This window comes from Eutrigla gurnardus (genome assembly GCF_963514095.1).
Source record: "Eutrigla gurnardus genome assembly, chromosome: 11".
NCBI classification, from domain to species: Eukaryota; Metazoa; Chordata; class Actinopteri; order Perciformes; family Triglidae; genus Eutrigla; species Eutrigla gurnardus.
In genome coordinates this window covers 26,705,787-26,726,724 of record NC_139925.1, presented here as the reverse complement: position 1 = coordinate 26,726,724, position 20,938 = coordinate 26,705,787, and the positions used below count along the sequence as shown (strand labels likewise).

Below are 20,938 nucleotides of genomic sequence, written 5' to 3'. Positions count from 1 at the left end.
AGGAGCAGATAGAGGATATGATGAAGTGTATTACCTTATTGAAGCAGGACTCCCACTCAGTTGCATCCAGTGTCTGCAGATCATGGACCAGCAGCGCCCTCTGGAGGTAGGTGAGGGCCTGCATACGCACCTGTCGTCTGGCATCACAGCACAGCCAAGCGATGCCTGGAGAGACATACGGACAGGACCAACTTGAGCCGGGTTTCAAACCGACCTCCTTCAACCTGGGATAACTCTGTAGAGCCCCATCCACACGGGGGCTTTGATCTCCTACCTTGCAGCAGAGGACACCAGCAGCTGGTCCACAGAGTCTGAGAGTCGGCCTCGATCTTCCTACCTGCAGCCTCCAGGTGGCGCTGCTCCTCTGCCCAGGAGCTGTAGATGTTGGCAGCCCTTGTGTGGAGAGTGTGCATCAGGTCTAACAGCTACGGGGAGACACACACACACACACACACACACACACACACACACACACACACACACACACACACACACACACACACACACACACACACACACACACACACACACACACACACCAGTGTTAACAAACACATGATGGATAACCTCATAGGTTTAACATGCTGTCTCTTTAAACTCTTCATATGATCAACGCTGTACATTAAAAACATGTCATGATGTTGCTGTAACCTTCTTTAAGGTATTATGTCACTCTATGGATCTAATTGCTAATCTAATAAGTTTTAATAATAATTTGTTTTTTGGGGGCACGTCAGCCAAACGTGTGTGGTTTAGCTACATTCCCACACAACCCGACACCATCGTGGCGGTGTAGTGCTCTGCTCTAATACTGACATGACTGTCACAGCTAGTTCGGTCCACATGACAACTGGAAGGAAAGCTCCACTATGGAACATTTTAGTCATCATATAAAATGTCCTAAAAGTCCACTGAGGGCCAAAGCTGTGGTTTCCCACACAGACTCGATGCCACAATCACCTGATCCTAAAGGACAGAGTCATTGAAGCGATGCATGATCACTACATGAGTGAAACGAGATGCGGGCTCCAAGCAACATGAGGTAGAAGGGGAAAGAGTGCTGTTGTACTTACGTCCTGACTAACCTGTAATGACACCGTGTGGTAGCTGGCCGGGACACCCTCGTCTTCCTCTTCGTCGCTGTGGGAACGTGACGGACGCTGGCTGGACGGCCGGCTGCCACCGCGCCTCACTCCGCCTCCAGCCTCCTTGTCCCTCCCCCCGGCCTTCTTCCTCATCCGGGACCTGGAGGAGTCGTACTTGTGGCTCTTCTTCTTGTCGTGGTTGCGGTACCCTGAGGAAGCACATTATTAAAAAAAGAAGCTCAAACGACAGCTCTGTTGGTGACGTACAAACCTACAACCCTCTTAGACTTTCTGGACTTGAAACATCTATTCATTTGACAAACATCAAATGTGTAATTCATGGTACAATTCAACAGGATGAAAACAGTATTTGTCTCTCGCTGTAGACTACAGTCCCATAGGGGACATGGCAAAGGGCGGGACTTAGTCTCTCTCTTGATGACACTCCACGTTTAGGCTGAAGCACTGAGAAAGACTCAGCATCGGTTACTGCCAGACATCAAGCTCACACTTCAGCTCGGTCTAACTGGCATGCAGCCCCTGGCCACGCCCCCGTGTCCTCTCCATTATCAGTCATGAACGGATCGGTCTACAGCGCCGCATCCTCAAAACAAACACGAAGCTATCAGCCGTTTCCAAAACTCTCCATTCATCTTGAAACCGCCTTTAACAAAAGAGATGAAGTCAGAGTTCAAAAGCTCCAGAGAGTACTTTCTATTAGCGTCTCGTCCAGATTAGTGCCATGCCTTTGATCGACCCGGCGCTTTGTCCGTCTGTGTAAAGCTCTGTTGACAGCATGTGTCCAACGGCCTGGAGCACTAGGAGGAAATGAATAGGCCACCAGCTATGCCAAAGCACCAGAGCACCACGGCCATTTCTCCAGCCTAATCCCCGTCCCACTGTAGATGACAAGCAGCAGGAGGAGGAGGAGGAGGAGGAATGGAAAAAGGGGGGGAAGAGGTTTCAGGAGTGGATGAAATGGAGGTTAAAGTGCCGGGAGGAAGAGGAATGTAGGGCAGGACACTGAAGGCACAGGGCTGCTGCAGGGAAATAGAACAGGAGAAGAAGACTGAACTGTTTTCAGGGGTCATGTGACGAGTAGAGAAGAAAATGGGCATTGTTGTCGTGGTGACAACACATCAGTTGGGCTGTAAGGTGATGTCACAGCTCACCAGGAAGAGAGGAGGCCGCTCTGGAAGGATATCTGGCTAGTTCGCTTGGTAGCTATGTAGCTCAGTATCCTGTCGTTCTCCAGAGTGGTGGGCAGTGTGGTGGAGAGACAGTTAGACTCACTGCTCTTCACCAATCTAGCTAACTACTTAGCTAGCTAGTTAGTTGACTAGTTAGCCAATTCCAGAGTTTAAATGCTACACTTGTTCCAGAAAATCGCTAAGAACAAGCAAAGTCCTAACTGTCTGTGTTGGCACGGCGATGGTGGAACGAGCTCAGGACTGCTGAGTCGCTCACCGGCTCCGGACTCACTTGTTCAGCGTTCCCTACTGGAGTCGCTTTGGACAAAACGACTGATCTGAACAAAGCTGTCACTCGTGATAATATCAGTGTTGTTTCCTACGAAGTGATCAGAGTGTAGATGAAGCATTCACATGTTAAACGTTATGATATCGTCCCATGCCTAATGGCTACACAGCCTTGGGTATTTTCATTGTTTTGGTCTTTATCTTTTCACCTTATTTGAGTCTGTTCAGGACATAAATCTAGTCTTTTAAATAGATGAACGGGACCTTCGTTCAGAATAAATATGTACGGTTGTTATCAGGGAGAGATCCCGTATGAATTACACACATGATGTTTGCCAATTTAAAGTTGAGTTTAGCAGTGACTGACAGAGACGTGAGCCAGCCTCTCTGCAGCTCCTCTGACATGGAAATGTATTTCAGCGTCTCACCTCCGTTGAGGCTGGCCTCCACAAACACTCGTATAGCTCTAACACACAGCTCAAAGTTGTCAGGGGTGACGTGGGCGGCGTCACGGACGATGAACGACAGCGTTTCCACACACTTGATGAGAGACTTGGTGTCGTGCTGGCCCAGGTCCTGACCCAGCGTCAGACTGTACTGGTTGACCAGAGGGTGATTTAACTGGGCTTTAGAGTTCACTGGGGGAGTCTTACTTATCTCCAAGTCATCCTTCCCAACCTGGAAACAAATGCAAATGACAGAAAAAAAAATATCAATAGATTTAAAAAAACAACAACAAAAAAACAAATAACTTCTTTATTCTATTTGGAAATGTCCACCTAGACTTGGGATACAGGTCAAAAGAAAGTATATCAACAATGTCAAATGAAGCCCCATCCAGCATGAGGCAATTACACAAAGCAACATACCCACATCACATTCTGTGATACCAAATATGACTGCTGTGTGTGTGTGTGTGTGTGTGTGTGTGTGTGTGTGTGTGTGTGTGTGTGTGTGTGTGTGTATACTGACCACCAGCCATCCACTGCTTGCTACATCCACGTCGGTTGCGGAGCGAGGGATCCTGGTCTTGCTGTGCTCGGTGTAGACCCCCGGGTCTGACGTGTAGCCCGGGTCTGAATTCACTTCACTGACATGATGAGACGGCAGCTCGCTGTCAGACTGGTTTCCTGGAGACACAACACAAACATTCTTCTTCTTAACTGCATGAGTGAAAATCGTTTCAATTATTTCCAAACAGCTTTTTTTCCGAACACTTTTTTGCGTAGCTGCTTCGAGTGCTTTAAGTTGTAAATCTGCAAACTTTTCAGAAAAGCGCTGAAGCTGATTTTGGCGCCACCTGTTAGACAGATACTATCATGACAAAGAGCCCATTTGTGGGATGGAGCCGTATTAAACCCGTATGTTTCATGGAGGATGCTGCACCTGTCTCGTGGTCAGCGGTGCTGGAGGTGAGCTGGAAGGAGGCGGGAGGTTTCACTCCAGCTCCGATGCACTCCAGCAAGGAGAAGAGCGTGTACCAGTCGTTGGTACAGTGGATGTTGGCGGCGTTGGTCTTCAGCATCTCATGAAGGCCGTAGGCCACCTCCCTGCTGACCCGGGACAGGACGTGAGGCTTCATCATCAGCAAGAGACGCAGGGAGAGCAGAACCTGAGGCAACACATGGACACGCATGAACAGAAGGACACACGTGTTTCAGGAGAATCTTTTCATTTGGAAATATTAACCAGGACAAAACACAATTACCATGTACTTGCCATTTCTCTATAACGTGCCCACTATATTACATTACAGAAAGCATCTCCCAGGCATGCGAGTGTGTGCATGGCGTGTGCTTGGCTACCTGAGAGCTAATGTCTTCTCTTCGCAGCAGGCGGATGGCGAGGCGCAGGAGTCCCACCACGGCCCTCTCCACCAGGAAGCAGCTCTCGTTGGAGTGGACACAAAGATGGCAGAGATGGTCTCGCACTGTCTGCCACACACATGACACACGGTCTCTACGCACACAGAGAGAGACGTGTTACAATGACAACACGTTTCACAGAGAGAGACGTGATAAAATGACACCATGTGTGAGTGTCGACAGATTCTGCCTCCTACCGGTTCTCCATGACGATACGCAGCAACATCTCCAAGCAGAAGGCAGCATCCTCTTCATCATAGGTCTCTTCGTCGGGGGTGACTGATATCAGAGCCTGAACAGGACAGTCTGGTTTGGTTGTCTGAACCATGATGATAAACTACAAGCATTACACACTGCATATATGCTGGTAAGAATGAGTAATGACCTTCATGAGCTCCTGCAGAGACTCCAGCTGTAGAAATTTACTCTCCGTGATCAGCTTCTCTGGGTCACATTGCTAGAAAGAAAGACATAGGAATCTGAATGGGAGATGTCATACAAATAACACAGTCGTCAACAATTCAAGACTTCACAATGCATGCAGGGACATTGGCGAAGGGATGTAGGTGATGGGATGACGATGGGATGTAGGCATCATGACACTAATAATCACTAATACTGGATTAGTCATGGAGTCTTCCTCTGTATCAAGCAGCAGAATACTTGTTGACATGTTTGACCTCATTTGGCAACATTGAACGTCCTACAATGTGACTATTTCATGGAGATGCTAAAGCTCTAGAATGGATATTCAAAATGTTGACTTAAATGTCAAACAACCAAGACAATAACACAGAGGCTTTATAGTCTGAACGAAGGTGGTAAACTCTATCACTCTTTTTAACCAGCAGTGAAGACCAGATCACCTCCTTCTGTTATACATTCACACTGCATTAGTGTTGATCAGAGGGAACTCACATTCAGTCATAGCTGACAGGAGCTGAGACGAGAAATCAAGTTAGCTCACTGACAGACGCTGCTCTGGTCAATACGATCTATTTGATTGTAATAGATCTGAGAAGTGTTGCAAAAACATACAGACACACACACAAAAATGTCCTCCTCCTCATCATCCTCCTCATCTCCCCGGTGTTTAAAGGATTCAACAGTGTCAAAGATGTCACGTGTGTTTAATAAAGGAGTCATCTCTCTCTCCCCTTTCACTTTCACTCTCTCTCAATAAAAGACAAAAACGGCCCAAAACAATTACTGAAAAGAAATGTGATTGCTGTGTTTCAGTAAGAGACATGTCCTCGTCTTCCCTTTGGTATTCTCCACATTAAGGATGGAGCACCCGGCCTGCTTTTATTCTTTTATTCTAACTTCAGATAGCGTGATACGTACCTTGATGCAGAGGACGGCGGCCTGCTTGGCCTCCTGGTTCTCCGTGGACGGTCCTCTGAGTCCTGACTGCTCGGCTCCACTCAACGTCAACCAGTTCACAAAACTCAACACTGCCGACTCACCGCTGACATGCAGAAGAGACAGTTTTACTTCGGTCAGGGTCTGAATGGCTATGAATAGCTACTGCCCTCTCTTGGTTTAAACATGACTATTGACATTGCATTTTGAAATTGGGCTGATCTGAAGTCAGGTGACGTATATGGAATAGACATGGGACAATATGTCATGGCATGATTATCCTACCAAAATAACTGTGATTCACAATATTATCCTGATAATCATCAAATTATGCTTTATAAACTCTTGCGTCACAGGTAAAAACCTTTTAGGAACATCCTTTTTAGTAAAAGAACGATCAAATAATCTTAAATAAGATGATCATACATCATAAGGTCGCCCTGCATAAATAAAGGAAAAAAACATTAAAAATGTTTCAAAATACATTTTTAAAAATGTATTTTGAAACATTTTTAATCAGGCTTGATAACCTCATTGTGAGTGTTTTTGGTCCTGATTTGTTATGAAACTTATATCCTAAATGTAATTACATGAAGAGATGGCAGATTAGAAGTGTGTGTACCGATTTGAAGGCGTTTCCTCTCTTTGAAGAGAAATCTTCCCATTCGGCTCCACAAAGTCCTCCACCTGAGAAAAAAACAAGCACAGTGTTTTGCAGTGAACAGCAGGGGGCGGCAGAGCATGTAGGACGTTGTCTCTGTCCTGAACAAGCCACAAAGTGCATCTGCAGTGGTATCATTCAGGTGTCAGTGGAGAGTCCTGACCTCCACCATGGCTTTGGGGAGGAGCTCGGCTCTGAACAGCTGCAGCATGGAGTCCATGATGTTCTTCCAGCCCTCCCTCAGGATGTTGCCGTGCCGATGGGCCAGGTCAAACACCGTCTTGGCTGCTGTCTGAGCTTTATTGTTGCTGCCAAACACTGTAGGAAGGTTTTCAACAGACTGCACAGGAGAGGAAGCACCGACGCTCAGTCAACACACACTCTGACACGGATCCTTTACTCATGATGAAGAGGCTGTTTTAGTTATGAACTCACCTCACTGCTCAGAGTGGTGAACTTGCAGAGGGAGATGATGAGATTGTCAAACACATCACTGAAGCCATAATGAGCTGCTATCATGGCACATTTCCTGCAACAACAGAAACACATTACTGTAAACCTTAAACCTCACTAAACCTTCAATGCAAGACAACATCGATCACAGGTGTTTGTAACACCACACAATGAATGAATCCAGCTCAGCCAGTCAGCTGTTGGAGGGATGTGGAGAGAACATGAATACACATTTGAATATACTTTGGCAATTCCCTTCGTTAGATCACGTTTGGATACTATTTTTTTAAACTGTGAACAAAATGTTAGAGGTTGAAGTGGTGAGTGTCCCTCTTGATAGAAATGGTTGGGATGCAACTGGATGGTAGAAAAAGGATGTACCACTTTATAATACAATTAACAGCAGCAAAGAAAGTATTTTGATGTCAAAGATGGATGTGACCAAAGAACAAGTCAAGAATGTGTCCAAGAAAACCTCCCAAAACACCTAAAAACACCAATAACATATTGTATTCTTAGGGATAGGTTAGGTGTTAAAGGTGTGGTCTAATGTCGGTCTCCCAACCTAAATCGAAGAAGTTCACCTCTCAGACCGAGACGCAAAGTAATTATGACCCAATCAGCCAATGTGGATGTGAAATCATGCACCTCATAACTCATTACAAGTGCTTCCAGCAGAGCCATGAGTATCTCCCTCCTCCTCTGAACTGGGATACCTGAAGCCGGCGATGGCCTTCTGGATGATGGAGTCGTCCAGGCTCTTGTCAAAGACGTAGGAGAGAGCAGCGATGGTGGGACCCCAGGTCATGGTGAACAAGTCGTGGTCGTAGCTGCCGGGCGGCAGGTGGAGGAAGACTCCCTCAGGTGTGGCACCGCGATGCAGCAACACGCTCCACACATAGTTGTCCTTCACTAATCCCGTCTGCTCATCTGGCATCACAATCTCCTCATTCCTACAGAGCCAGAGACAAACTCACTCATGTGTTTGAAACAAGGAGCGTTACAAATCTGTCTGTCTACACGAGCAGCTGTGAAGGAATGCAATCATTGAAAATCTCAAATAAATAAACAACATTATGAATCTGACCAGACTAATCTAATCTAATGCAAGCTTTTGGTACAATTAGTCAATCATAGTGATGTCACAATATCTTGATACTGAAACGATACCTGCAAAAATCTTAATTCATTAAAAACAGTGCAGTATTCTGATGTCCCCTGTACTGTGTGATTCACACACACACTTACTTGATTGCATTGTAGAGATCCTCCAACATGTCCTGGTCAAAGTCTTTATTTCCATTCACTCCCTTCAGATTTTTCTTGAATTGCTGTTTAAAGGAAAACAACATGGTGACGTTTTCTCTGGACTTTTCAGCCTTCTTTATTGGCAGAAACTTAATTCAACCAGCTCGCAGATATTTCTCCACCATCAACGTGTCAGTCAATGCATCTCAACAGATTAGCTCTGACACCAAGCCTGTGGCATTCAGTGCTTCGTTAAATGAGCATCAGCACCCAACAATTAAAGGAAACACACTCGCTATGTGTCACTTAATATGCTTTAGTTACAGCGTTCTGAAAACAGGGATTGGAGCCCAGAGCCTCCTGTAAATAAACACCACCAGGATGCGATGACTGACGACCTCAAGGCTCACAGGTTTGTGCTCGTGGCAGGTAAGGAGAGGAAACGGGAGCTCCGCTGCAGGGACTCAGAGAAATAAACACGGGCAGAGGGAGGAAGCAGCAGACCGCTGATATCTGTTTCATGCTCAGACGTATCAGGGACTCTTTTGGAGCAGCTGCTGGTAAAGACAACACACAGGCCGCAAAATCAAGCACAACGCTGTTTTATGGTGAAAATGAAGATGATTCCTCACTGAACACATGTCATCTCACTGTCAGATCCTGGGATAGGATCTGATTTACACACAGTGATGCTGGGCATAGTTTGCCCCATTTCAAAAATAACCCGAGCCAACACATGCTGTGGTGAATGCTACACATAGCAAGCTGCTAAGTAACTGAAGTGCTAGGCGCCACTTTTATTGGCCCTCTCCGCACTATTGTGTGGAAGCATGTTGTCTGAGCCTGGAGGTCAACGTACCACAGCTGACCTTTGGGAATGTGTCCGGATCACTTAAACAACACACAACGCCAGCTGTTTGATTCAAGAACGATCATTTCTGTAAAGCCCATGGAAGAGAGCGAGACGGAGAGCTTGCTATTGTTTGCCAGTGAGAGCGGCCCACCCACAAACGCTTCACAGAGCCTGTTTAGTCTTCAGCCGCTGTCAATCACAGGCAGAAAAACAGACAGAGACAGCAGACGAAGAGAGAGACGCCAGTTTGGGATGAGTTCACCTCTCAGACGGACCACCACTGCCTACAGCTGTTGGCTTTCTGAGCCACCAAGCTGCCCGCTGCAATGTTAACCCTCACGAGGACCGCCATGGCAGAGAGACCCATGCAGCGAGAGAGGAGGACACACACATGAACACAGCATGGCTAGATCTGAAAACTAACATTGGTTGAACACGGTGGGTCAACACTTAAAAACACTCACAACAAGCTCATCAAGGTTTCCATTATCAGGATATTCTGAAATATTGTCGACGTAGTAGAGAAGTGAAAAATGTAGGATCTAAAAATACAGGGTACAAAAACATATTTAATATATAAAATATATGTATTTGTTATCCTTTATTTATGCAGGAAGACCTTGTGATCTAGATCACTGAAAAGGCTGGTCCTAAAATGTTTGTTCCTTAACTACATGTAAAGTGATTCCAGTGTGATTAAGTGTCATTTTAACTTTGAAACATATTTGATGATTATTAGGATAATATCGTAAAACTGTAGGAAAAAGTACTGGTGACGTCACCGTGTCCGTCTGTCCTGAGCTTTATGTCAGACAGACATCATCATAACAATGTAAAGCCCATTAGAGGGTTGGCGTGGGACGGACCCCCCCATCAATACACAATAAGTACTTTTTAAAATGTTTTGTTGTGTTTTTAACACTTCTTGTATGATATTCCCAATTATCCTGATAATGGAAATTCACCACAATCAGCTGATGGCGAGTGTTATTTATGGCGTATCTGTGATGAAATCTGACATCGTCCCATCCCCAGTATGGGTGATCGTCCTCTTTGCTGTGACTTTACGATCAGATGGAGGTGAAGTTCATTCTACAAAGTCTGACGCAGCATCCCCAAACTAACAGATAATCAAAGCAAAGCAGTGATGCTGCTCTATCATACAGTGGTGATTAGAGTGGTGATATGTGTCAGATATCGCTCTCATAGAAAAGCTCAGAGGACACAGGCCCTGAAATGACAATGTATCTGAACCATGTTGTACATATTAGTATCATTCAAGTTTTCATTCTGATGCAGCTTTGACGGGAAACAAAGTCCTGTGAAGCGAAGTGACACTTGCTTTATGTTGGAAGGCGACTCTAGCCTCGACCTCAGATGTTTCTAGTTGAATTATTTCTCAATGCTCAGACTATGGGGAAGTGAAGTCCCGCCCCTTCCTGTTTCTCCCATGGGACCTTTTTTCAGAAAAAATATATATAGTATTCGATAAAGAGAGACAAATATATCTTTTGAAGTGTCAGTTCCGCCATTTGGATTTTTCTGTCTACGCAAATACAGAGAGAGAGAGAGAGAGAGAGAGAGAGAGAGAGAGAGAGAGAGAGAGAGAGAGAGAGCGAGCGAGAGAGAGCGAGAGAGAGAGAGACCACTTACCTCTATGGTCATGGGGATATTCTGCTTGCGGACGTTGTGGTTGTGCTGGTCAGTGTTCAGCATTATGACAGCGTAGGCCAAGGCAAAGCCTGCATCGTTGGTCATGAAAGGAGAGCCGTTCACTTTCTACAGACAGAAGAAACACACAATATAAAAACACATTAATGTAGTAATACTGCAGAACGGTAGCCATAGAGAACAAAAATAAGTAAATAAAATAATATAAAATACAGATCAGACAAGGGACTTGGGGACAGTAATGACCCTCATGGTCCTCCAGTCCCATGTCCATCAGGTCCATGTATTCCTCCAACCAATCAATCACTCTCTGCTCACATGACAGTGAGCCCCCAGAGTGAACAGTCATTTACAGAGTCGCTGACTAACATGACTCATCAACTCGTTCAAGGCCACTATTTGTATGTATGTGGTCAGCCTGAGAAGAGGACATTAGCAGAGATAGTTTCCAAGTCACACGGCTCCTTCTGCTATTTAGAGAAGTCAAATGTTCCCCCCTGTGGAGTTTGTCCATCAGTGTGTGTGTGTGTGTGTGTGTGTGTGTGTGTGTGTATATTTATATGTGTGTGTGTGTGTGTGTGTGTGTGTGTGTGTGTGTGTTAACACTTATGTCATCCTACTATAACTATAACCCAGAGGGAAGGTCATCTGTTTGATTCATATTTTCACCACCGTTACAGCTGGAATTATCTGGTGTACACGGCAGGTGGGACCGAGTCCCGGTTTAAAAAGCCAAGTTTGCAGAGGAAGAACAAAGAAGGCATTTATTTTAAATCCACCAGTAAGTTGCAGGTGTTGGCTATGAAGTCCCGAGTCGAATCCCAAGCCAAGTCCAAGAGCTGAAGCCAGGGAATTGTAATATTTAATGCTAGACTGAATGTTGTGCAATTAATTGAACTGATTGAATCTGTTAACAAACATATCTTGTGTTGTTGATAATAATAATAATATTTATATTTCAAAACGATGAAAGATACACAAAAAGTTCTACATGTGTATAGAAATACGAACTATCTGTATGTGGTTGATAAAACTACAGATCAGATCGAACAGGATGTAACTATTTCTGTGACTTCCTGCTGGAAAGTGTCCGACTGGACGGCAGCTTTTAGGCTCCGCCTCCTGCTGCTGCCACCTGATCTCGTCTTCTTCACAGGCGAGGAGCAGTTCATCTCCAACGAGCTTCATGTCTAACGGGTAACACTGGTGTTGATTTACATTTAAACAACCAAATGTGTGTTGAGGGCTCAAAGATTTACATTTATTTTAAAATGATACTAAATGCTGAATCTGAGCTAATGTGGGCTGAAGCCACAGCTGGGAAAAGACAACTAGGGAGCCTCACATGTCCATCAAAGTTGAAGTTGTGGCTGCTTCCATGAAGCTCAGGTGTTTTACTAGTTAACTGGAGTGTAATCCATCCATTATTAAAGTCTGACAGCGATGGGATGTAGTGCTACCAACCTTGTTCTCTGTTAAATGCTCATACTTTGTCATGGACATGTTTAGAAGTTGAGGGAATGTGTCTTACATGCCAGTTGTCTGTGAAGGTTTCGAGGAGTCTCTGGATGACGGGAGCCTCTCCAGGGAGCCTGAAGGCCTCCAGGTAGAGCCGCAGGGCCTCATCCATACGAAGCCCCTGGAAGGTGAATGTGCTGCCAAAAAAAGATGACATCATCAAAACAAGGTAACATGTCAACACCGTTTCATGGGAACCAAACTTCTACACCCTTCAAGACTAAACTAAAACCACCCATTTAAAGCATCAACATAAGCTGGTTTCCCCTACTTTACAAAGCTGTCCAGGAGCTCCATGTTCTTGCGATCGCTGATGTACTCGCCGATCATCTTTTTGTCCAGTCGGGGGTTTTCTCTGAGCCACTGGGCCACCTGGTTGTTGTCTATGGGGTTACTGAGGAGGCCTTTCTCCTGCAGAAACTGGATTCCCTTCTTGGGCTTCTGGTTAAACTGCTCTGTGCCTGTGATCAGCAGCTGGTAATATGACAGAAGAGGCAGTTTGAATGTGTTATAGTTGGTTGTGAATGTGTAATGTTACAAGGCTTAAATCCAGATCAGTCACCTTTTTCTTTGTTCTAATATCCATCAACTCCTGGGAATCGGGTAAACACGAGGAGAAACGTTGAGGCTTTTTCGGGGCTCTCTTCTCAGCTGGATGAAAACAATAATGATGTACATCAGCGTCTGTCCCGATGCTGAGGGAGTCTATTGAGTAAAAATGTTCAAAGTCTCACCAGCGTCATTGTCCCCTTGATCCTGTCTCCCCAGTCTCATCTTCTCGGCCATCAGATGTCCACTGGTTGGTGGACACACCGGTGCGTTGTCAGCTTGTGGGCTCACATCATCGGAGCTGCCCTGTCTGTTCACATCTGAACATAGGAGGATACATCAGCTGGCCTGTTACACTTAAGCTACTGATGTTTTGTTGATTTGTGTTGGTATTCATGTATGTGTAAGGGAAATTAAGTTAGGATGTGTTATATACTAGCATACTACTGCTACAACTCTTATTAAAGTCAGAGTTAAACTAATGCTCCTTTTTTACAGCAGGATATGGCGATCATTTTGTCGTCTGGTGCACCACTACTCCAGGCTGGAAGAGTGACTGATGTGTGCAGCGGGGGGATTACCAGCGGTCGTGTCTGCTCCGTTGGTGGTTGCACCGTCTCCCTCTGCCACCAGCGTCTGGGACTGCTCTTGTTGGGCCGTGCTGTTGAGCACCTTGGCCTGGCAGTGAGCTTCAGTGCTGTCGATCACTGTGAGCAGAGCCTCCAGAGACAGGAGGTGGGTGGTGTAGAGCTGCCCCGACACCGGGAACGCATTCTGTAGCCACAACAGCAGTGAACAAAGCAAAACAGCTTTTCAGCAAAATGATGCAACATTGACATAAAGAGGCATAGAACAAAGCAACTTCAAATAGAAAGCAACTTAGTAACTTTTGCAAGGTCAGAGATGGGCAGGAAACAGAGAAAGCAACTTGTTCATTTAGGTTATGACTCAATGGGCTGCCTAGCTACTGTGGCTAGCAGTAGCATGTTTTATTTACATGTGAAATAGTTGCAATACAATAATTCAAACATCTATTCAGTCCATTTCCCCACAGTGTTACCCGACAGGTGAGAATACTGTTGAACTGGGATGCTGAATTGGTTTTCATTGAACGGTGAACTGGGCTGGTTTATTCTGCAGTCTCCTCAGTGGTTCGACTGCAGAGGTTTAAACTGGGATTTGTCAGACCAGTATGTTCAGCTGAGATTCCAGTAGTGCTAATCCTACATGAACATTTTATTCCCGTTACAAGCTGCACACATTGATGCTCAGCTTCCAGTGTCTTGATGGTGACTGGCCATGTGGACACGGGTCCTTATGTAGCACACAGAATGGTAACATGCTGAAAGCGATGCAGCAGCAGTGTTACCTTGGACAGCAGCTTGGTGAGGTCCTCAAACAGATTGGAGAAGTAGAAGTCACAGTCATAGTTGATGTAGAGCTCAGTGACGAAGCTTGGAATCCTCCAGAGCTGGACCAGAGCCTCCAGAGCCATCTCCTTCATCTCATAGGGCATCTTAATGTTCTCTGACGTGATGATGTCCATCAGTTTCTTCAGGTACATCTGCACACATGGAGATAGGGACTATTATGATCTCCTCGGGGTGACATGACTCATTTTAGATGGAAGTCGACTGAGATCATTTGATGAAAAACAAAGTGGTCACATAGTTACCTCAAGCTGAAACTTAAGATGTACTCTCATGCTTTCAAAGAGCAAGAAACAGGCTCGTATGGAGGAAGCATAGAGGTTCATACGGTCCACACTCAGCAACTACAACAAGATGATCAGAAAAGACATATTCAAATATCAACAGAGGAAATACACTTTTTACTGAATTGCTGTTCCTCATTTGACTTGAAATTAAACACAAAGTTATCCTCTGAAAAAAACACAAGGAACCTCTTTCAGTGTATATAGACCTGTACAACCCTGACGCTTACAGTGTGTGAATTACATCCATCCATCATCTACCGCTTGTCCTGTATTCAGGGTCGCGGGGGGCTGGACAGGTTGCCAGTCTATCACAGAGACAAACAACCATTCACACTCACATTCACACCTATAGCCATTTAGAGTCATCAATGAACCTATCCCCATCCTGCATGTCTTTGGACCGTGGGAGGAAGCCGGAGAACCCGGAGAGAACCCAACACACACGGGGAGAACATGCAAACTCAACACAGAAGGAACCCGACCCGGGAATGGAACCCGGGACCCTCTCGCTGTGAGGCGACAGTGCTACCCACTACACCACCGTACAGCCCGTGTGAATTAGATACAATTGATAAAATAGCAATCGGAGAAAAAAAACATCCTCATAGCAACAATTTCAATTTGAAAACAGAAAACCCAGCTTGGTGCTGGATATAAACCAACTACAGGCATCCGTTACTACATGGTACTTCACCTGGAAGAGATGTCTGCAGAGCTCGTCTTTGACCAGTCCCAGTAAAGACTGGTAGTTAGTAATGTGTGCCGACTCCAGTGCTACAGTAAGCAGCTGCAGGCCCATGTGCATCATGGCGTCGGTGTTGTGGCGGTCGTGGGGGTTGGTCAGTGAGATCAGGAAGCGAAACAGCTCCCTGAGACATGGCAGGCCATAAGGGATGAGGGACGCTCCTACAGAAGAAAACACCCGTTTTCAACAAGTCAACTCGTATTCACTGATCGATGGTCTTCAAGAGTAACAAGATGTTTTTCCTGCAAGTTTATGAAGCAATACAAAAACCAACATGCTTACCGTCTCTTTGTGTGGACTGTGTGAAACGTACTCCTCTGGGATTGACATAGTCCATGTCGTGGATAGAGGGGCTGTCCGACTGCTCTGTGATAGAGTCTTTGTCCTCCAGGACCTCTGGGATGGACTCCACCGAGGCAGACTGAGCTGGATCAACATCAGACTGGATACAAACGGACAATGACAATCGTCATGAAAGTTTAAAAATAACAATAAGAAAACATTTTCATTAATGGCTTTTCAAAGCAAAGTTACAAAGTGCTTTAAACCAAGATGAAAAAATGACAATGGGGTGAGGTTCAAGGGCCAGGGAGTTCCAGAGCTGAGGGGCATCTTGAACCAGGACTCAGGGTCAGCCTTCAGAGACCTGGTCTAACGATTTGAGGCTGCATTCCAGTTTATAGGGGGGAAAGAATGTCTGTAATTTATTAAAATCAGCTCAGTGGAGTGAAGAAAGGCTAAACAGGGCTGATATGATCTTGTCTAGTATTCATTAAAGCCTGAGCAGCATTTTGTTCATATGACTGAACAACATTAGTCATTTGATTTCATAAGAAAGGTAGCCGTCAAATATCACACCGGGGTTTCTGACTGCAGGTCCAACATGGTTCTGTAAAATAGGGATGGACTTTGGGGGATGGTGCATTATTTGTGATTTATTTTCATTTAGGTGGAGAAGGTTTTGGGACATCCAGGATTTAAATCAAACAGACGAGATAAAGGATGATTAAAATTACCTTATTTTAATGCATGTGTGTGTGTCATTTGCATAACAATGGTACTGTATTTTGTGTTTGCTTATGATCTGTCCAGGTGGCAGCACATATATACAGAATAACAAAGAGCCAGTGATGGAGCCTTGGGGAACTCCATGGAAAAACGCCACTCTCCATTCAGAAAACAAGCTATTTAAAAGTGTTGCTTGTGGTCTTGCAGACAGACCTAACAAAAGCATGACCTCAGACTTTTTACTGATCACCATCATCATGTACTTATTGTAGCATCTTTGTATCTGTTTGTTGCTATTACAACGCAGCTAAATTATTTGGGTTCATCCAGCCGAAGTGAAATTCACCGAGCACCTCTGGATTATGTTATGAACCAGACAGGACAGTGTTTGGTTTCCCGGTGTAGGTTAGCCCCGCCTCCCCTCCATTGCGTCAAGAGCGAGTGACGCAAATAAACACAAATTACCCACTAGACAAGATGCAAAAATTTGCTTCACATTTGATGTGAACAGCATTAGATATTTGAGTGAACATGAAGACTCGCCAACAAAAGAAACTATATGAACATTTAGATTTTTAAATTTAATCTAAAAAAATATTTAGATTGAATGATAATGATGCAAGAAGTGATGATGTGGATATCCCAAACATCCTTACCTGTGCATCCAGAGAGCCAGGCTCAGATCCAGGCAGCATGGCAGCAGTGCTCGGGGTGGTTGCAGTTGAGTTACATTGTTCCAGGTCAGACAGGTCTTCCCTGGAGGTGGCTTTGGAACAGGTTTCCAGGCCACTGTCTGTAGTTGTCGGGCTGGAAACGGATGAAGCAGCACTGTCTGAAGCCGGCAGGCTGGAGTTGGACAACCCTTGCTCAATGAACGGGACGCCACCTAACAGGAAAGAGCCGAGGTCATACAATGCAGTCACACAGTGGGTGTTTCTCAATGTCAAGGATCCTTCAACAACTGAATTTAAGGAATACTACGTCATCTCTAATGTCTGGGATCCTTCTTCTACCGAGGACTGAGTCCTTCCTTCAGAGGCGTTCATGTGTGCATCCTCCGTGCTCCTAAAACACCCACAATCCTATGCGCCTGAAGCATATTGTGTCCCCCGACTAGGAAACTAGAGAAATATGCTTGTAAACTTTCAGTTATTTCACTTCAGCAGTAAGCAATATTTGTTGGTGTAATACATTGGATGCGAGAAATTGCCAGTCCAGCTGCAGACTCATTTTTGATCTACAAGGCTTCATTTGAAACGCATTTACAACTTTCATTCACAGCATATTATCACATCTTAGCAGGTGTATTACGGCTTTATGTAGACCAAACCAGAGTGAGGGATTGTTGGAAGTGGAAAGACGGGACTAACCAAGACGGTTTGAGGAGGTTTATTTTGTTTGTTACAATCGCTGACGAAAAATTGCTTTGCTTTTCAATGGAGTTTGGTAGGTTTGAAGAGATAACAGCTGTTTCTTTTCACATCTTACTCAGTGAATTAAGAGTTTGTTTAAACCGAACGAACAACACGGTTTTGATGAGTTTCATTTTCTTTCTGTCGAGTTTGAAGGAGGTGTGTTTTACAATCGATGAGGTAGACTTCTCTGGAGTCTTCTAGATTTGAGGAGAGCTTATTCATTTTATGTTGTGTATGGTAATAAAGTATGCTCACTGTAAAAATCCCTGTCTTTTTCATAGATTTTTTTGACAGGCCAATATATTTAAACCGTCTAAATTGTTTTGAGGAATGCAAAATCAATATTCCTACTAGAAATGTTAATGTACTGAATGTACTTTCTTAACCAAGTAAAAACATGTATTGTATATTGTGTATGTTGCCAGGAAGGATCTTTGACTTTTAGAAACATACTGTGTTTAAAGCAGCTGGTTAGGACCACCACACAGTCCTCATGGGACCAGTATTAGATCATCGTTGATGAAAAAGGGCACGTCTGCGTTTTACCCCACTGAAGTTGTTACAAGTCTGGAGAGATGAGAATGGCTACTGAAGCTTGCCGTGTGTCCGTCGTCTGGTACCTGAAAGGTTGTTGTTGCTGAGGGTGCTGGACTGTGTTGAGTCCATCTGACCCGAGGGACTCCTGACCATGTGGCGAGGCGGCCTCGGCGAGCGTTTCTGCTTCTTCCATTTGGATGACTCACTCATCCCACCAGCTCGCATCTTCAACTAGAGGAAACAGAGTGGATCACTGAGCGGGTAGGGGGTGTGTGTGTGTACTGTACTGGAGCATCATTACACATTCAAGGCCAAGATCAGATAGGATGCTTCATTTCTCTTGAGTCTTCAGAAAGTATGAGACATGAACATTGCCAAGAACAGAGTGCAGTTTAAAGGGTGAAAATCACACTCAGTGCTATGGAGTACAAGCATTTTTAAGCTACTTGTTTGTGTGTTTTTAAGCTCTGGGACATAAATGTTACTTCCAACTGAAACACATTAGTCAGAAAGTCATGCTGAGCAACATTAAAACATGTTTAAATTCACGTCTGTGCACACGAAACAGTAGATTTCAATGTTGTGACAGTTAAGATTCTGGTTGTATGTATATATATATATATATACTGTATATGAAGCAAACATACACCTGCCATAATCATCTTGTATAATATAACTTGAGACATTAAATCACCAGGCTCTGGTTATCAGTGTAACTGGCTCGCTATGAAATGAAAGGAGAATGTCACTTCAGGTTCAAACCTCCTTTGTTCATGGCCTTCAATGAGCACAGCTTCAGACGTCCATTAACCAGCAAGTCATTTCATTAGAAGATGCACAGTAAAAAAACAGCACTGTATGTACATGCACACAAATACTGTCCACTAAGAAGAGCCACTGCTTTGGTGTGGCTTCAGTGTGAGTATTTGCGTTTATGCTTTCAAACATTCCTGGTTTCAGACACTCTTAACTCTGTTTAGTGACCTGATCTAATGTTTCTGGAACACAAATAGACAACGAGGGAGACATGCTCTATCCTGCAGCAGCTGAGACGCTTATGGGGAGCGAGATGTACAGCAGCTGAGACATGAGGGTGGAGATGTCAAAGAAGACTTTATCAAAAACAATAATCATAGAAAGGCAAAATGAGCATTCACAAGCACAGACATTTGTTACTTGATAAAAGACTGTCCACTTCAATAACAGATGAGACTTTCTTAATCAAGCACATTGTTCCTCCTTCTAGCCAAGTTTAGAGAAAGTGAGTGAGGTCTTTGCAAAAGGACAAGGGAAAGGTGACAGGGACAGATTGTCCAGCCTAAATACTGAAAGTCATCTTCCTTACCTGCACTCGTTTGTTTTTCCACAAGATATTGTAAGCCTCAGAAGAGAAGGGGAGCGGGCAGGTGCCCGTGATTAGTGATGGGTAACATGTCAGCAGTGGGACCAACACAAACACACTGGGACATACAGGTGCATGGTGGGAGGGGGACGGGCCGCTAACGGCTGGAACCACCAGAGGATGAGCAGCCAGCCAATGAGCAGGCAGTGTGAGTGGACAGGCAGTCAGGCCATGCACAAAGCAAACTGCTTCTAGATCAATATTCAAGTATCATATGTAGATAGTACATGTATGACAGCAAAACAACAGCCATTCAAACTTAACGATAAAAGGGGGACAGTTGACTTTGGGTGGATTTATACGGGATGCCGCTTGTTTTCATTGTGAAACACCCAATAGTGGAAAAGTTGAAAGAAATAAAATGCATATCCAATTTTAGCCTAGCCCTGCTTGGGAGTGATCCACCGCATGGGGGACGGGGGTGGGGATCACCAGAGGCCGCACCATATGATATCATCATGATATCATGATACGAGTATTGAGATAACAGAAAATGCAATTTGATACCCTTTTTCTCAACTGCAAATGATGCAGTTTGTCAACATGCGTTTTATCTAATGAGACAACTTGGTTCATCTCACTTCAATCATTTCATCATGCAGCACAATGTGTTTGTCAGCCAGCACTGACTGACACTCCATCTTTGTGTTGATTTTTGTTTTTTAATTCATTTCCTTCATGTGTGGCGTGAACACGGCATTAGAGCAACTAGAATGAGTAACAATGGTACAACAGAAACTGTTTTACCTCAAAATTAAATCAGCAATGATTTTTAAAACCTCCGTTTTCACAGCAACCCAATGAAACCTCGTACACCCCAATCAAGAAGCCATGTTAACCCCGTCTATGTAAGTGCACTATGCCAGTTAGATACCCTTTCTAGGCCATCATGACATGTATTTCTATGCTACTCTGCACAATTAAGATCCTAAGTGTCCAAGATGCAGGATGGGGTCTGAGGGAAGGAAAGCAGGCAGACAAATGGGAAACTCAAACCCAAAGCTAAAAGATCCCCAAACTAAAATGAAGGGACAGAAATGAGGTTAGAGGCGGCTACATTGTAGATTCTAATATGTGCCTGATCTTGGTATTTCTGACATGTTTTCAGTCAGTTAAGTGATGTTTTTACATCAATAACTGGATTTTAACTGGAACGTTCACACAGAAACCTTCAAATGTCACAATGACGATGAGAAAAACCAAGAAATTGGGGGCAAAGGGCACAATAATAGCAAGCAGATCAAATACACATTAAGCATCTCAGTCCTTTTACCTTCTTCATGTTTGCTCCCACGTAACTCTTGGCCTCCTCTTTGAACTGTGGTAGTCTGGAAGAAAAGAATGACACAGAATTTAGCTTGAATAGGTTTC

At 44.5% G+C, this 20,938-nt stretch overlaps 1 protein-coding gene across 2 annotated transcripts in view; it reads right to left on the bottom strand.

Moving 5' to 3' along the window:
- The window catches only part of gbf1 (golgi brefeldin A resistant guanine nucleotide exchange factor 1), an 86,751-nt gene that overhangs the window by 5,191 nt on the left and 60,622 nt on the right, over positions 1-20,938 (bottom strand). Inside the window, exons 8-35 of one of the 2 annotated variants that reach the window (XM_084021592.1) lie at positions 20,841-20,895; positions 18,249-18,396; positions 16,870-17,099; positions 15,488-15,647; positions 15,155-15,366; positions 14,419-14,517; positions 14,113-14,307; positions 13,325-13,517; positions 12,929-13,063; positions 12,757-12,845; positions 12,466-12,668; positions 12,208-12,331; positions 10,659-10,784; positions 8,153-8,235; positions 7,621-7,857; positions 6,887-6,980; positions 6,615-6,791; positions 6,413-6,477; positions 5,773-5,896; positions 4,814-4,885; positions 4,626-4,720; positions 4,369-4,522; positions 3,950-4,175; positions 3,536-3,693; positions 2,992-3,241; positions 1,074-1,294; positions 275-425; positions 35-165 (exon numbers count right to left, since the gene is read on the bottom strand). In XM_084021592.1, coding sequence (XP_083877718.1) covers positions 35-165; positions 275-425; positions 1,074-1,294; positions 2,992-3,241; positions 3,536-3,693; positions 3,950-4,175; positions 4,369-4,522; positions 4,626-4,720; positions 4,814-4,885; positions 5,773-5,896; positions 6,413-6,477; positions 6,615-6,791; positions 6,887-6,980; positions 7,621-7,857; positions 8,153-8,235; positions 10,659-10,784; positions 12,208-12,331; positions 12,466-12,668; positions 12,757-12,845; positions 12,929-13,063; positions 13,325-13,517; positions 14,113-14,307; positions 14,419-14,517; positions 15,155-15,366; positions 15,488-15,647; positions 16,870-17,099; positions 18,249-18,396; positions 20,841-20,895 — 4,207 coding nt within the window. The remainder of the gene's footprint in view (positions 1-34; positions 166-274; positions 426-1,073; positions 1,295-2,991; positions 3,242-3,535; positions 3,694-3,949; positions 4,176-4,368; positions 4,523-4,625; positions 4,721-4,813; positions 4,886-5,772; positions 5,897-6,412; positions 6,478-6,614; positions 6,792-6,886; positions 6,981-7,620; positions 7,858-8,152; positions 8,236-10,658; positions 10,785-12,207; positions 12,332-12,465; positions 12,669-12,756; positions 12,846-12,928; positions 13,064-13,324; positions 13,518-14,112; positions 14,308-14,418; positions 14,518-15,154; positions 15,367-15,487; positions 15,648-16,869; positions 17,100-18,248; positions 18,397-20,840; positions 20,896-20,938) is intronic. The other variant, XM_084021593.1, reaches the window with a different exon arrangement.